Source organism: Andrena cerasifolii, chromosome 2 (genome assembly GCF_050908995.1).
Source record: "Andrena cerasifolii isolate SP2316 chromosome 2, iyAndCera1_principal, whole genome shotgun sequence".
Classification (NCBI taxonomy): domain Eukaryota; kingdom Metazoa; phylum Arthropoda; class Insecta; order Hymenoptera; family Andrenidae; genus Andrena; species Andrena cerasifolii.
Window position 1 is genome coordinate 3476796 of NC_135119.1, and position 16127 is coordinate 3492922.

Here is a 16127-nt window from a genome sequence, read left to right on the forward strand (position 1 = left end):
TACACATCTTGAACAAAATTTTTCCAACATATATAAAAATATTGATTATTGTAACCACAGTAGCTTATGGCACGATAGACGTTCAGAAAATTGTTTAAAACGGGCGAACCTCAAGCGTTACAACGGTAGCTCAAAAATAAAAATTTATAATATTTTCTTACAATCTAAGGCAATATCTTCAATTGTACATACATATTTTAAAAAAAAAATAGTTTGTTACAAAAAAGCGGACTCTTGAAATAAGTGTCGAAAATCAGTAAAAAAATCGACACTTTTTTCAACATTACCAAGAAAGTACTTACCTGATCACAAATTCGATACGCTTAACTGAAGATAATTTTATTTTTAGCTGGTATGAAAAATTTGAAGTGAATCGGAGGAAAATTAACTGAGTTATCCGTGCGTTCAGTTTGAAAAACGCGTTTAAAATTTTAGAAGGAGCTCTGATTATCTGCGAACTGCCGATTTCGAGCATTATACTACCATTATTATCTACACCAAACCGTCTACATATAAAGTAGTACAGTAAAGAGAATTCTAACCCAAATTTTAGTTTTGCGTTCAATACACGTTCAGAGTGATACGATAGACGTTCAATACACGTTGAGAGCGGCACGATAGACGTTCAATACACGTTCAGAGTGGTACAATAGACGTTCAATACACGTTCAGAGTGGTACGATAGACGTTCAATACACGTTGAGAGCGGCACGATAGACGCTCAATACACGTTCGGAATGGTACGATAGACGTTCAATACACGTTCAGAGCGGCACGATAGACGTTCAATACAGTTCAAAGTGGTACAATAGACGTTCAACACACGGTCAGAGCGGCACGATAGACGTTCAATACACGTTCAGAGTGGTACAATAGACGTTCAATACACGTTCAGAGCGGCACGATAGACGCTCAATACACGTTGAGAGCGGCACGATAGACGCTCAATACACGTTCGGAATGGTACGATAGACGTTCAATACACGTTCAGAGCGGCACGATAGACGTTCAATACAGTTCAAAGTGGTACAATAGACGTTCAACACACGGTCAGAGCGGCACGATAGACGTTCAATACAGTTCAACGTGGTACGATAGACGTTCAATACAGTTCAAAGTGGTACGATAGACGTTCAATACACTATACTACTTTTGACTGGCGCCATAGGTGTATTGAACGTCTATCGTACCACTCTGAATGTGTATTGAACGTCTATCGTACCACTCTGAACGTGTATTGAACGCAAAGCTCAAATTTGGGTTAGAATTCGCTTTACTATACTACTATATAACTTCGTTATTTATTCGAATTTTACTTTATTACTTTAAGGGAAAATTATTGAGATTCCAAACAATAAAAACATACACGAACAAAATTTCGATCTTGTGACTGCTCGAACCACATTCGAGGCGCTCGGATTTTTCGAGCCACCCGAAACAATTCGGAGTATACGGATTTTTCAGGCCGCCCGAAAGAAATTCGAGCTACCCGGATTTTTCGGTTGGCCTAAATATTCGGAGTACCCGGCTTGGACTGTTCGCTCGCTTTATTCGAGTACCCGAACAGCTCTACTCCGTGGCCACACGAGGTGAGTGTATCACACTCCAAGAGCAATTTTCTAGTTCAAATGCCGCGCCTTTATAACTTCCAAAGGGGATTTATCACGAAAAAAATTTAAATATCGCTTTTTCCACAACCGCGGAGAAGCGCCCTTCTTGAACTACAAATTTGATCATATAAAAATTTACATTTCTAGAAAAAGACTATTAGAGCGTGATTGTATGAGTATTACGAATGTACAATTATCACTCAAATGTTAAAAGATTAAAAAATACGAAAATGGTAACACAAAAATGACGCTGGGGTGCAGTGACCCCCTGTGAACATTTTGTGATTATAAGGTGTGACCACGGAGGGTTAAACACATTAAGTAACTTATTTCGTTATACACTCTTCTTAAAATATCTTTTTAAACACCTGTTTTGAGCCATAGTGTTAGTATTTATTTACGCACAACAATTGGTTTTATTAATTCAACGACGTGGAATATTCGGAAAGAACCGTATAGTGCAGAAATAAATGATCAAATGGAAGACACGTCTGCTTGTAGTAAGAAATGGATAGGAGCACTGTCATTTTCATTCTCTCATCAATAAATAACCAATACCTGCCCATCAACTCTTGTTAAGACTTTGAGTGGCGTTGGCGTGTTTTCACGCAGATGGATTTCACACTGTGCCAGTCTTTGGAGTGTCATCACGACGATATTTTCAAGACAACATTGAAAGTATTGTGTTATAATAAATGAACCATGGACGGACGTCAGTTTGTACATCATCGCGCACTCCTTGTTCGAAGGCTACCAGTGAAAATGGAAATATCTATATTTTCTATTGATTCTTCATGTTACGTCCCTACTTTCCAGGTTACAGATATTATGGATTACCCGCGAGGTTGGACGCTCGATTAACGGAGTTGATTTACTGATCCGGTTTTGAGCAAGTCCAGGAACTTATCGCTCGGGGATAGTTGAGAGGGATTTAATACAATTTTCGACAGGGACTCGCGGGGTTCCCAGGGGCCCCAGTAAACAGCGAAATTGTTAAATGCAACGACCTATTTACGAGTATATTGGTATGGGTCGCCAGAAGATGGGAGCGTCCGATATCCCATTGTGTTCCGGTGCGGGGTTTGTTTTGGGCTGTGCCCACGGTCCCGCTATCACCGTCACCCCAAAAGGATGATATTGCTTGATGACTGACACCGCCGGCAACGCAGAGGCTCCCAAGTCCCAACGGCACGGACGGTTTAGCTGGCGCACTGTTATATTCTATACCCAGTCGACCCAGTTGGTTTTTCCACCAGGCTTGATGACCTCTGGGCACCACCACCTTTTAGAACAGAGGATTGTTTGATTTGATTCTTCTTTATTTCCCGGGATCATGATTCATGCCTAATACCCGGTGACATCGTGGGTGGCTATCCGCTTATAAGTATCACTTTCGCCAGATGCAAAACATGATCGTTTATGAAACATTTCGATCGGTTAATAACCGTTCAGGGGTTGATTGATCGCACAAGTCGCTTTTTACGACCACTGTATGATGACACTGTGGGCGGCTTTCCGCCTGTAATTATCACTTTTGGTGGGAGCAAATTGCTAACATTCAAGAAACATTTTGACGATAAAACTATTAATCGCGGAATTAAGTGCGTTTTAAACCCGATACCCGATGACACCGTGGGCGGCTGTCCGGTTTTAAGCGTTACCATTGACGGGCGCAAATCACGATTAGTTTAATCATATTTTCTCGATTAATAATATCATTTATAGAAAAAGTGGTGATGTCAGAGTAGAGGATAAAGAGTTTGATGGGTAAACTTCACTCACTTTTATAAGGTTCGCTTCACACTTTTATTGCTACCTTTAATGTTCTTTACACTGACATATAAAATAATCTGGAGGTATAACTGTTACCGTTACGATTAATTAACATGAGTATAAGTATTTAAAGTTGAAGAACAATTAATTAATGCGCTCCGCGGGTGGTCGGTCCCTTTTTGTAGGGAAGCCGGTCACTCCTTCTCTAGGATTTGTCACATGACAAATCAACGGTGGGAGACCCTATCCCACGGCATCTGCCTGGGACCTTATAGGAAGAATCTTCCCATCGCACTATCTGAGAGTTTTGTTTACTAGCCTAGAATTTTCTCTGTTGCACACCCTTTAGGTATCTTTCTTCGCGACTAATGCGCATTGTTTTACTTGACTCCCAGCAGCGTCGATAGCTAGAATTTTACATATAATTCATATTTAGATTTCTACGCTAATGGTTTACAATATTCTCTGTACGATCGGTTCCATACAGCTTACGTACTAGGGGTCGGAATTAAATATATTAATCTCGGATTGGAGCTCGATTTACGGGAAATAACGGGAGGGCAATATTCTGACAAGCCCCACGCTGAACGTCAGCTGTAGAGCTGTTCAAGTACTCGGAAAAAGCGAGCCGGGATATTTGTATACTCGGTTCGAATATACAAGCTACGAGCTATAGTGACTTAGGTGTGAGGTCACTCAGCGGGGTCTTAACCGATATCCTGCTGGGTATGAGCCGCTAAACATGGCCCGCTACTACCTCTTGCAGGACTGTGTTTAGGGAGGATCAGGACAAAATCGGGGCCCTATAGATTAAGTGTTACAACTTCGATTTTAATAAAATAAAATAGAAGTTGAAGATACTGTTTATCATTATTAAAATACACCAATTAAGCTTTGCTACTGGCTATTAAAAATTGTCTCATTGTCAGCACATGTTAAATACAAATCCATTTCAGTAAGGTATATGTACCTATTGCATTACAACAGTAGCAATATAAATTATTTTATATTAATAACTTAGTTTACGCTTTAGGGCCCAGGTTTTGTCCTGGTCTTCCCTAAACACAGTCCTGCAAGAGGTAGTAGTGGGGGCACGTTTAGCGGCCCGTACCCAGCAGGGTATCGGTTTAGACCCCGCTGGGTACCTCACACCTAAGTCACTATAGCTCGTAGAGGCACTATACTCGATCAGCTCTATCTAGTCAGCTGGTGTTGGCTGGGCCTACTTGGTGTGCGCGAGGTCGGCTAGCTAGTGTATACCTAGCTGGCCGCTACCTTCTTGGTGATGGCTCTCCTGCTCGTTGTTGCCATCCCTGTATTCCCGGCTCGATCTCTTCCTATCGTAGTTTACGGTGATAGTGCCTTACCGTCGACACGTTGCATAATGTTTTTATAAGAGGTGGTTATAATACCTCTAGAGTACGGATTAGTAAATATAAATGATTTGAAAGGTTAATTAATATTAGACTCTACGTCGCGGGACGTGACACTTCATAAAAGTATTACCATTGGATTAGCGAGGTTTTCCTTCTGAAAATGAGTCCCAATTCGACTGTCCTCAGGCTATTTTAAATTATACAAAATATGCAATTCTTCTACGGAATTCAGAAGTAATTTCACTTGTATATAGATAATTAAAAATAGTCTGAGTAAAGTCGAATTGGAACTCGTTTGCATCAGAAAAACCACTCTATCCATTGGATGTACCTTTGTGGATATCTAATACAAAATATAGAAGTTTTAATTTTCGGTAGTAGGTAATGACATTTGTGCAATGCATGGCGGAGTTGGGCAACAGTTTCCCAGGTGGAGCGATCACTGGGACAGGCTTGATCCATTAAAACGGTATCTATTTCACCAAATCATACGCCACTCAAAGTGTTAACGTATCATGTGATACATAAATTATTTATTATACAACATTAAACACTGTAATCAATTCAACACTGTATATATTCTGATAACCACTATTTCGGATGAATAATTTCCACATAATTAATATTTCGCTTAAGGTGGCATTCTACAGTCTCGGCCGAAAATTCGGCCACTTTTCAGTGATGGTTTTTATAATGAAATAAACACTTATCGTTTTCGTATTTTGAGGGACATATTCTACTACTCTTGAAATACAAGAAAAAATCTTTGTTGATTGTTCAGTTCATTTACATACATAAATATTTCGCAGTGAAGTTGGCGTCTTCAGAATTTGACCCCTTGCTGGTGGTTGTAATTTCGGACGACTGGATCATGGGAAATAAAAAAACCAAATATATTTCTAATTCGCAAGAGTATGGTTATCTGCTATACCGCGAAAGAACAATTCTGAACAAAAGTTATTAAAATGGCGGTCGATCAAAGTTGAAGGTATCGAAAATGGCTTTTCTTTTCTATTTAATCGATATAAAAAAGTGGGAAAATATTTTAAAAAGTTAACATATTCGCGGCAAGCCGGTTAGCCATACTCCAGCAAATCAAAAATATGTTTGGTTTTTTATTTCTGATGATCCAGTCATCCGAAATTTCAACCGCCAGTAAGGGCTCTAATTCTGAAGACGCCAACTTCACTGCGAAATATTTATGTAAACAAATGAAATTAACAAAAAATAAAGATTTTTTCTTGTATTTAAAAAATGATACAACATACCCCCCAAAGTTCGAAAACGTTAAGTATTTATTTCATTACAAAAATCATCACCGAAAAGTGGCTGAATTTTCGGCCGAAACTGTAGAATGTCCCCTTAAGGGAGGAGGGTCATTTGGATCGGGGAAAAATGAGTTTTCTTTCAGATTTTTTGTAGAAAAACCTATACAACCAAATGAGTTCAGGTTTTACATACATCTGATATATGCGATGAAGAAATTACATAAATTTTTGTTCTCTAAAAATAGCCAGCTGCCACTGTAAAACGGAACGGAATTTTAGAAATTTAGAAACAAAAAACGAAACGGAATTCTAAATACCATTAATATGACCATACGGCAGTCCTAAAAAATAAACAACATTTTTGAAAATAGTATGGTTTTTTGCAAGAAACTTCGAAAACAAGCGTAAGAAAATGCATTCCTTTGTGTTTAAATGCTACATCTTTCTTAATTATGATTTTTTCCTTTTTTCAGTATTGTCATATTAAGGGGTCATGCTCAGCCAGGAGGTCGAAAAAAGGGTGGTCTTTGGAATTTTTTTACTCAAAAGCTATAACACATTTCTCAAAAAATCTTTTTTCCCTTTAAAGACTGCATCTAGTACCGTGCATCGTAATTTTTTTATTTAAAAATATTTAGCAATAACTAAGTTATTGTCCATCACTCGAAGGTTCTCCAAAAATAAAGGCTTCTGCAGTGACCACTGCTGCTCGAAAGTCGATCATCTAAAATAAAAAATTCAAAAGAATTTACTTATTACATTATATTATCTAGTACTTGAACGAAGGATTTTTCGAAATATTGATTTGGGAAAAAATGGCTGATGTTTAAAGTAAAAGTTTCAATTTTTATCATAAATCCTGCCTGATTTTCGTCAATTACAAGAGAACTAAGCATCGGATAAAAAATCCTTCGTTCAAATTCTAGATAATATAATATAATAAGTAAATTCTTTTGAATTTTTTATTTTAGACGATCGACTTTCGAGCAGCAGTGGTCACCGCAGAAGCCTTTATTTTTAGAGAACCTTCGAGTGATGGACAATAACTTAGTTATTGCTAAATATTTTTAAATAAAAAAATTACGATGCACGGTACTAGATGCAATCCTTAAAAGGAAAAAAGATTTTTTGAGAAATGTGTTATAACTTCTGAGTAAAAAATTTCCAAAGACCACCCTTTTTTCAGCCTCCTGACTGAACATGACCCCTTAATAGTAATTAAAATTCCGTTCCGTTTCTTTGTTTCTGTTCAGCGGTTCTTTTACAGAGGACGTCACGCGCCGATGCCAGTACTACTATAACTGTGTGTTATTTTGAGTGAACAATAAAAATATGTAATTTGTTCATCGCAAATATCAGATGCATGTAAGACCTGAACTCATTCGTTTGTATAGAATTTTCTACAAAAAATCTGAAAGAAAACTCATTTTTCCCCGACGCAAATGACCCTCCCCCTTAACTGACGTTCGTGTAATCGAGAATTCGTCTGCCGGTTGTAAGCATTCGAAATACATTTTATCAGCCCACCTCAAATACTCTCACGAATTTCATTCGTTATACCTATCAACGCAACCTTATAAATGCACCCTTATTTCATATTCATTTTTAAAAAAATATTTCATCGTAATTTCATTTAAAATACGTTGTTGTAAGTATTTCCAAAAGTTCACAAGTAATCCACAGAGTGAAGCAGTCTGTGGGCGCAAATTTTGTTACGAATTGTGTAACATATATAGCGTTGAGGTGGAAGGCGGGAAATCGAATTTTCAAATTTAAGTTGAAAAGTTTTAAAGCATGCACTATACATAGTATATTCCTATGAAACTGTTCCTTTCTTAAAATACAGAATTTACATACAACTACTATTTGACAGGGTACGGCAGGAGCAACAGTGTTTGATGAAACTCACATTTCGGCGAGCCACTCTGTAAGACAGCAGGAAGTAATTAAGGATTCGAAACCGATCACGTTGCACGCTGTGCCGAGTAAGTCAACTAATATTCTACCTACACAAAGTGTGTTTTTCATCAGCAAATAATCATTGTTGTTCATTCCTAAAATAAGGGCCAGGAGTTATAAAAAAAAACAACCACGACAAGCTAACGAAAGAACAAAGTGAAATATAAAAAAACTTTTTATTAAACTTTATAATAACAGTTGGGCATAGAATCGATATATTGAGTTCAATCTATTTTGAGAAAGCTACATAATAAGATGCAAATTTCACAAAGTTTTACCTTACCCAATTAGCTCAAATATGATATTTTAGGAAACAACAGATTCACATGACGAATCTCACATGTTAATTGTTGTATTTATGATAGCTTTTTCAAGTGAGGGGCATAAGTACATTTCTTACTTGTTTATCTGCAGCTTTGTTTCATTCAATAATTACAAGCACGAATAACAAATTAAAACCACGAATGTAAAGCCAGTCTTTATAGAGAATAAAATGATTGGTAGAGCAGTTTTGGAACATACTATTTTATTTAAATTTTAGTTCCTCTGACCTCTAAGATCTCCACATTAAGAAAGTAATGGAAATTGGAAAGCACATGCTATCGGTTAATATTTAAGAAACCCAAAGAATGTAAAAGAATTTAAGTAAAACTAGATACTAGAAAATAACAACAAAACGAATTTCAAAGAACTAAAAAAACTGAGCTTACAATAGTATAAAATATGCTAAAATATATTTATTTACACCCTTCTTAAGTATGAAATAAATATCATCTACATCCAATGAGCATCAGGCTGATATTCCACTTCAAAGTAGAAATTATTTGTAAAAATTTTCATAATATAATCACGTTTTAGAGAGCATAAACTCTCACTATAAGATATAGATATATGGATACGTTGAGAATTTTAATTCTCGCCGAACGTGCGGTTAATAAAATTCTGTTGCCGCAAAATTCCTTCAAACTCAATTTCCTTGAGCCGCAGGGTGTTTATATTAATTAGTGAGTTTCCTCCATTTGGACGTTCAATCTTGATGCCAGAAACAAAAACATATACCAACTGCCATTGAAAAGTATCACAGAAGATAATTGACTGCTATTCGTTATTCCTGCTATGAACAAAATTGTCTAATTTCGTTAACAATTATAATGCCAATGCATTCCCATTCCTCTCAAAACACACCCCCCCCCCCTCAAAAAAAAAGAAACCACAGTGCTTCCAATTCTGATTTCTTTCCAGAGGCCTCCTTTAATGTAATAATTAAAGTGTTTTGGAGCGTTGCGTATGGTGACCATCTTAAGGATGAACTTCAGTGACAATCTTAGCCAAAAGTTAATCCATTTCCAAAATATTAATAAGGCTTTTTCCTGCGATGAAAACCAGTCAGAAATGGCAATGGTGTATTTTTATCGCAAATTCAGTTGAATTCGCACTTATTTTTTATCGTATTTTGCCAATTTATTGAATATTTGATGATTTATCATTAACTTATTTGATGGAATATACCTGAAATGCAACTGCTAAAAATTAAATAATCAAACTATAATTTTCCTTTTTACTTATATGAAAAGCAGTGAAAACTGTGCCAATGTGTTGTATTTGGTGAGTGTTGATCATATATATCGTAATTATATTAATAAAACTTTTATATATACATAATCTTCATGAGTCGGAAATTCCTTGCGATCGTGGCAACGCAGCTCAATGAGAAAATATTCTCGTGCAGTAGTTGGTAGTACTTGCGAGCTTCAATCGTGTTCAATCGCGTCGCGTGTGTGTCGCATAACCTACAATTTTTGTTGGCATTTTACGCGATACACAATGTTCAAAGCACAGTCAGCTAAATGAATATAAATATAAATAAAATACTATTAATGAAAATATTGTTATATCAATTTTTTTAATTTCTTGCGTAGGAATTTGCCCGTTTCATAATATTATCTTTACTCCTTTTTTATTATCATATAAAATTCATAATTCAAAAATATGTTGAATTTTGTTTAACTCTCTAAGGCCTAGACCCTTGAATCCTGATTTCAAAAGTTAAATATAGACAGGTGATCAAATTTTACGCACATTTAAAATGAGTATTTTCTGGTATTAAAAATAAATTGTGCTTCATTTTTCCCACGAATACACTATTGACGACGATCGCAGTGGATTTCTCCTTCTTTCCTTCTCTTTTCGACTGCGATCGTCAGAGTCTGGTAAGTATGGAGGGGGGCCGTTCAGCGTAGCAGCAAGCAGTGATGCCAGAATCGTGGGACGTGGGACAAATGATTACCCCCACTATGACCTACCGTCGTCTCCCACTATGGCCTACCGTCGTCCCCCACTTTCTTCCCATCGCACTGCACACATGCATATCCCTACTCCTCTCCGTGTGCTCGGCAACCCAATAGACAGCTCACATGGGCAGGAGTAGGGATATGCTTGTGTGCAGTGCAATGGGAAGAAAGTGGGGGACGACAGTAGGCCATAGTGGGAGACGACGGTAGGTCATAGTGGGAGTAAGCATTTGTCCCACGTCCCACAATTCTGGCATCACTGGCAGCAAGGCGGAGGAGCCACCAGTTAGTCAACCCTGTACTAAACCATCCAACCCAAATCAATTACCGATCATAGTTTTTTGCGAATATCTCGAAAAGCCAAGCGACTGCATCATGTATAGGGGAAAGTTGTTCAGAATCATGCCCCCGAAAACATATTTCATGATCATCGAAATCGGCGATGACTGCCCTTTTGTAAATAATTACCGTCATTTTAAAGGGGGATGAGAATGTGTCAAACGATTTTTTTAATGAACAAATTTGAAAAAATTAAAACTTAATGCTTTCATTAGAAGTTCCCTGGTATATTTGCTATTATTTAATATGGTTCTGTGTTGCATTTCTTACAATATCTATACTATTATATAAAATTGAAGTTGCATACTTTGAAATGCGGTTTCTCAGTAAATATGAACTGTACGCACAAGTGTGTTACATCGCTTTGTTCGTCTTTGCGAGAGGAAGGTTCTAACGTTTTTATTTTTTTAAAATACTGATTTTTAAATAATAGTAGTTCGGGACGCGACCGCCAGGCGGCGACCGGGCGAGCGCTTCTCGCTTGCAAAACAGCACCGCGGCGGGAATAAGTGGCCGAGGGCTCTCGAGTTTACAGATTGCAGATTACAGATTATGAATCAGTCACGCTAATGTTTCGGGCGAGCCGAGACGGGCGATGCTAGTTGCTTATAAAAATTCGAACGTCATATACTATATTTAGTTTAACTTAAATATACCTCCATTGAGATTACAGACAATTCCCCTTTAACCATGAAACTTGAAGTAATTCTTCGGTTAGTACATATCATGTGTACATGTTTCATTAATTTAAAGTAAAAGCATACCTATTGTAAAATTACAAAAATATGTGACAAAAGTGTGAGATTACACTTTTGTACTATTAGCTTTACTAAATATTCGTACAGTTACGTTGTGCACATTTAGTAAGACCTGGTTTCATACTTCCAACTTGTAACTGACGCTGTAGGTAGTTACGTACATACAGGGTGTCCCACTAAGAAGTGGACAGCGCGATATCTCTTAAAGTATTGTCGATAAAAATATAAAAAAAATAGGGAATTGCACGGTTCGAGGGGGCCCATTTACTAGCGCGAACGAATTTTGTTTTCGATTATTATTTTAAAAGATACGATGGTCAAGTTCGGTTTTTCAAATGGAACTATTTTTTTTGAAGACCTGAGTTGATAGTGCGTTCCAAGACAAATTCAATAAGCTTTAATGTATACACTTTATTTCCACTGGTTTTTAAGATATTGCGCTTGCAAATTTACTGATTTTCACTGGAAGAAAACCCTCTGGAATAGGAAGGACCGGGGTCGGTCTTACTGGCGCTACGGGTGGCATTGCCTGTTGAAACTGATACCTACCTGCCAAAGGTCTACGACAGGGTTCGCAGGCCCAAAAGCTGGACAATTCTTTTCCGTCAGAAATGCTACTTAGGTAGGTACATCTGCGGTATCGAGAAGCGCATCGTTACTTTTATTTCGCACTTGCTTCCACGCTCGGATGGCCGGTTCTTTTGGGAGGGATGCAAGTTGGATTGGTTAGGTTAGGAGGAGTGAAAGTTGCTAGACTAAATTTCAACCATAGGGAGCAGATTGTATCAGAACCAATCCAACTTGCTTCTCGATACCGCAGATGTACCTACCTAAGTAGCATTTCTGACGGAAAAGAATTGTCCAGCCTTTGGGCCTGCCATTTCTGGCGTAGACCTTTGGCAGGTAAGTATCCATTTCAACAGGCAGTGCCACCCGTGGGGCCAGTAAGACCGCCCCCGGTTTTTGCCATTCCAGAGGGGTTTCTTGCAGTGAAAATCAGTAAATTTGCAAGCGTAATATCTTAAAAACCAGTGGAAATAAAGTGTATACATTAAAGCTTATTGAATTTGTCTTGGAACGCACTATCAACTCAGGTCTTCAAGAAAAATAGTTCCATTTGAAAAACCGAACTTGACCATCGTATCTTTTAAAATAATAATCGAAAACAAAATTCGTTCGCGCTAATAAATGGGCCCCCTCGAACCATGCAATTCCCTATTTTTTTTATATTTTTATCGACAATACTTTAAGAGATATCGCGCTGTCCACTCCTTAGTGGGACACCCTGTATGTACGATAATACGCGAATCGAATTCCGATTGCGCATACTGTTTTAGTTGAATTTAATCTGCCTTTTCGACGATTGATTCATAATGTAACAAGAACAAATAGTAAAATACCCTAAGTAGTTGACTACCTTCGAAGTAGAAATGATAAAAATAATTAGAATTGCAAAAAATTATAATTCACTTGTGATTTATTATGAATTGAATCAACATATATCAAACCTGGTTATAAATACCTACTACGTATATGTAAATAAAAAAAAAATTAAATGGTTTTTAACATAATTGCATGTGCATTTATTATAATCCATATTATTTGCAGATAAATAATTATAGTAGCATTAATAACTAGTATTTACAACTACTTAGTGTCATCAGATAATTACAATACATTAATCAAAAAGGATAATTTAACATGACACGCATAACGAGCAGTTGTTTGCAGATATTATTCCACTTCAAAATCCAAATGTTATGTACATAATTCGTATTTATTAATTTCGTTACTTCCTGATAACTCTCCAAATAATTCATTGTTAGCATAACTAAAAGAGCAGTGTTATTTATATTTTTTGTTTTGAGAAGTGATATCATTATGTATAGTATGTAAATAATCAATTTTATTTTTGCATGGACAAAAACATAGTTCTTTTTTAAATAGTTAAAGAAATTAATATTGTGATTAATCCCTTGTGATTCCCTAATCGTTACTCTTTAGTCCCACGCTGAAATTGGCAAACGCATACTGTGCAGTAACACATTTATCAACACAAGAAAATAACCTGAAATCATACAAGCTTTTACGATTTCGCGTAAAAACTCGCGAGAAGTTTGCGCAAAAAATCGTAAAAGTTTATACGATCTGACACAAGCGTAACAGGCTGTTGGGTTTTTAACATTTTTGTTTTTTTCCCTTCTTTGTAATTCTGATCAAATGTTATTCCGTGTAAACCACGTTCTCGAGCGGAAAGGACAACTTGTCATTTACGAATGCCAATTGAAAAAGGAATAATATTTTATTCGCGTGCTACGCGTTACATACTCTAATTGCAAGTGCAAGAAATTACATGTGCATTATAATATCTGCCGTGGTAATTCGAAAGGGCGTATCTGGTGAAAAATTGGTTCTGAGATAAATGACTCTTAGTATTTTTTGTTATGCCAGCGGTATTTTATATAAATCGTATTAGGTTAAATATTAAATCTAGATAAAAACGTGTCTAAATATTTATGAGAAACGTGAATAATATTCCATAAACTCCAAAGGAGACTTTAGTAGATAGGGGCGACCGGGGCTGGTTGTCTGAAGGGGTAGTTTGACTAATTGTGAATAACTTTGCACCGACATATGTTCTACTGCGGAAAGAAGTCACTTCTACAATGGCATGCGTTTATGTCCGACCCCACGATCGCACGTTTTTTAACAGTTAGCAGCGTTTGTCGAAAAATTGACTATATAAATAAATATTTTTTCTTAAAGATTTTATTTGTTCACGCTCTATATAGTTACAATAGAATAAATGGTAAGGAACTATTTTAAAGTTTGTCTGTTAGACGATCTATTGACATTGTATTTTTGATTATACGTAAATAATTGAAGGTTATATAGATTGTTGAAATCAAAATGATCGGTCGGGGCTGGTTGACTAATAACGTCAATAAGGTTTAAATTGTTATTTTGTTATTCAGAAAGCGATTTTTATTTTTTGTTTAAATTTCACTATGTTATAAATACATTATAATTTATGTTTAAGTTGAAAATTTTTCCAGTTTATTATTAAAATATAAGAGAAAGAAATTAATATTTTCTAATGAAACAACTCTTGTGACATTGTGTTATTTTATTACCACTGACATAAGTTGCTAATAACATTTTCTTAACTGATTGTACCTATAGTCAACCTACCCCACACTGTAAGTCAACCAACCTCGATCATGGAGCTGGTTCACCAGCATGGAAGATGTTAGACAAACATTAAAGTACCTTAATTGTTTTCACATTGAGTCAACTTTAATAATTTAATCAGATAGCCAAATGTATGCCCTATCAAATACACTAACCGGTTTAATGATATTTCGTCCACATAATTTTTTAAAAATCAAAAACTGAAAAACTGGCCTACCAGCCCCGGTCTCCCCTACGCACAAAATCAAGCATCGATTTCACATATGTACCTACTACGTCCGGAGTATAAACTGTTATGTCTTCAGTTTCAATACAGACATGACTTTCTTATTTAATATACATATAAATAAACTATTTTTGTGCTAGCTGGCGGCAATACCTCAATTTAAGGCTGCCGTCTCACCGAGCCTTGAATGTGTGCGCGATGTAGTAAACAAACCGTTTCAACCAACTTTCGTCCTGGAATCGGCAAGAAGGAAGTTTTTGCGGATATAGTTGCCTCCAGTAGACATCAGTGCAGGGTGGTCTGGTGCGTTTGAACGCTAATAAGCACCGTACGTTGAAATAATAATGAATTTATGACTCGAAAACTGACAGAATGAGGCTTCAAGGCTTCTCCGTTACTGGCGCTAGTGGTATATTCGAGCCACGTACCAGCAGCGTATACGTATCCGCGATGTAGTAAACAAATCGTTTCAACCAACTTTCGTCCTGGAATCGGCAAAAAGGAAGTTTTTGCGGGTATAGTTGTCTCCAGTAGACATTCGTGCAAGGTGGTCTGGTGCGTTTGAACGCTAATAAGCAGCGTACGTTGAAATAATAATGAATTTATGACTCGAAAACTGACAGAATGAGGCTTCAAGGCTTCTCCGTTACTGGCGCTAGTGGTATATTCGAGCCACGTACCAGCAGCGTATACGTATCCGCGATGTAGTAAACAAATCGTTTCAACCAACTTTCGTCCTGGAATCGGCAAAAAGGAAGTTTTTGCGGGTATAGTTGTCTCCAGTAGACATTCGTGCAAGGTGGTCTGGTGCGTTTGAACGCTAATAAGCAGCGTACGTTGAAATAATAATGAATTTATGAATCGTGTACTGAGACAGACTCGAGAAATGACAGAATGAGGCTTCAAGGATTCTCCGTCATCGGCGCTGATGGTATGTTCGCGCCATGTACCATCAGAACCGGTGGAAGTCCAAGCTAGCCGATAAATGTAGGAAAGACATAGCTGCCGATACGTATGGAGAGTCGCATCGCGCTGTTGCCGCATTTCCCCTATTACTATTTCGTCGACAGGGAGGCTTGAATGAATCACGGCGAAGCGGCTGGAGAACAGAGATGGGCAAAGATAATATCTGGATAAACTCCTGGGATTTTGTTCAAATTGAAATAGGTTAGAGTCCATGTGAAAATAAGGAGGATTTACGGCCGATTTCTTCAGCTTCAGTAATCTTCCAGTGTTCCACATAACTGCCACATGATATCGTCCAACTGGTCGACGAGTGCCGCATGATAGCATCCAAATTCGAAAGGTAATTTTCAAAAAATCAATTGAAGGTTT

At 37.2% G+C, this 16127-nt stretch overlaps 1 protein-coding gene and 1 long non-coding RNA gene across 2 annotated transcripts in view; both read left to right on the forward strand.

Moving 5' to 3' along the window:
* LOC143378569 (uncharacterized) overlaps positions 1-16127 on the forward strand; it is a 123903-nt gene that overhangs the window by 33544 nt on the left and 74232 nt on the right. The window lies entirely within an intron of this gene.
* Positions 1-16127, forward strand: part of LOC143378525 (uncharacterized) — a 29872-nt gene that overhangs the window by 1531 nt on the left and 12214 nt on the right. The window contains exon 2 of the mRNA XM_076830351.1: positions 7901-8012. Within this exon, the coding sequence (XP_076686466.1) occupies positions 7901-8012 (112 nt within the window). The remainder of the gene's footprint in view (positions 1-7900; positions 8013-16127) is intronic.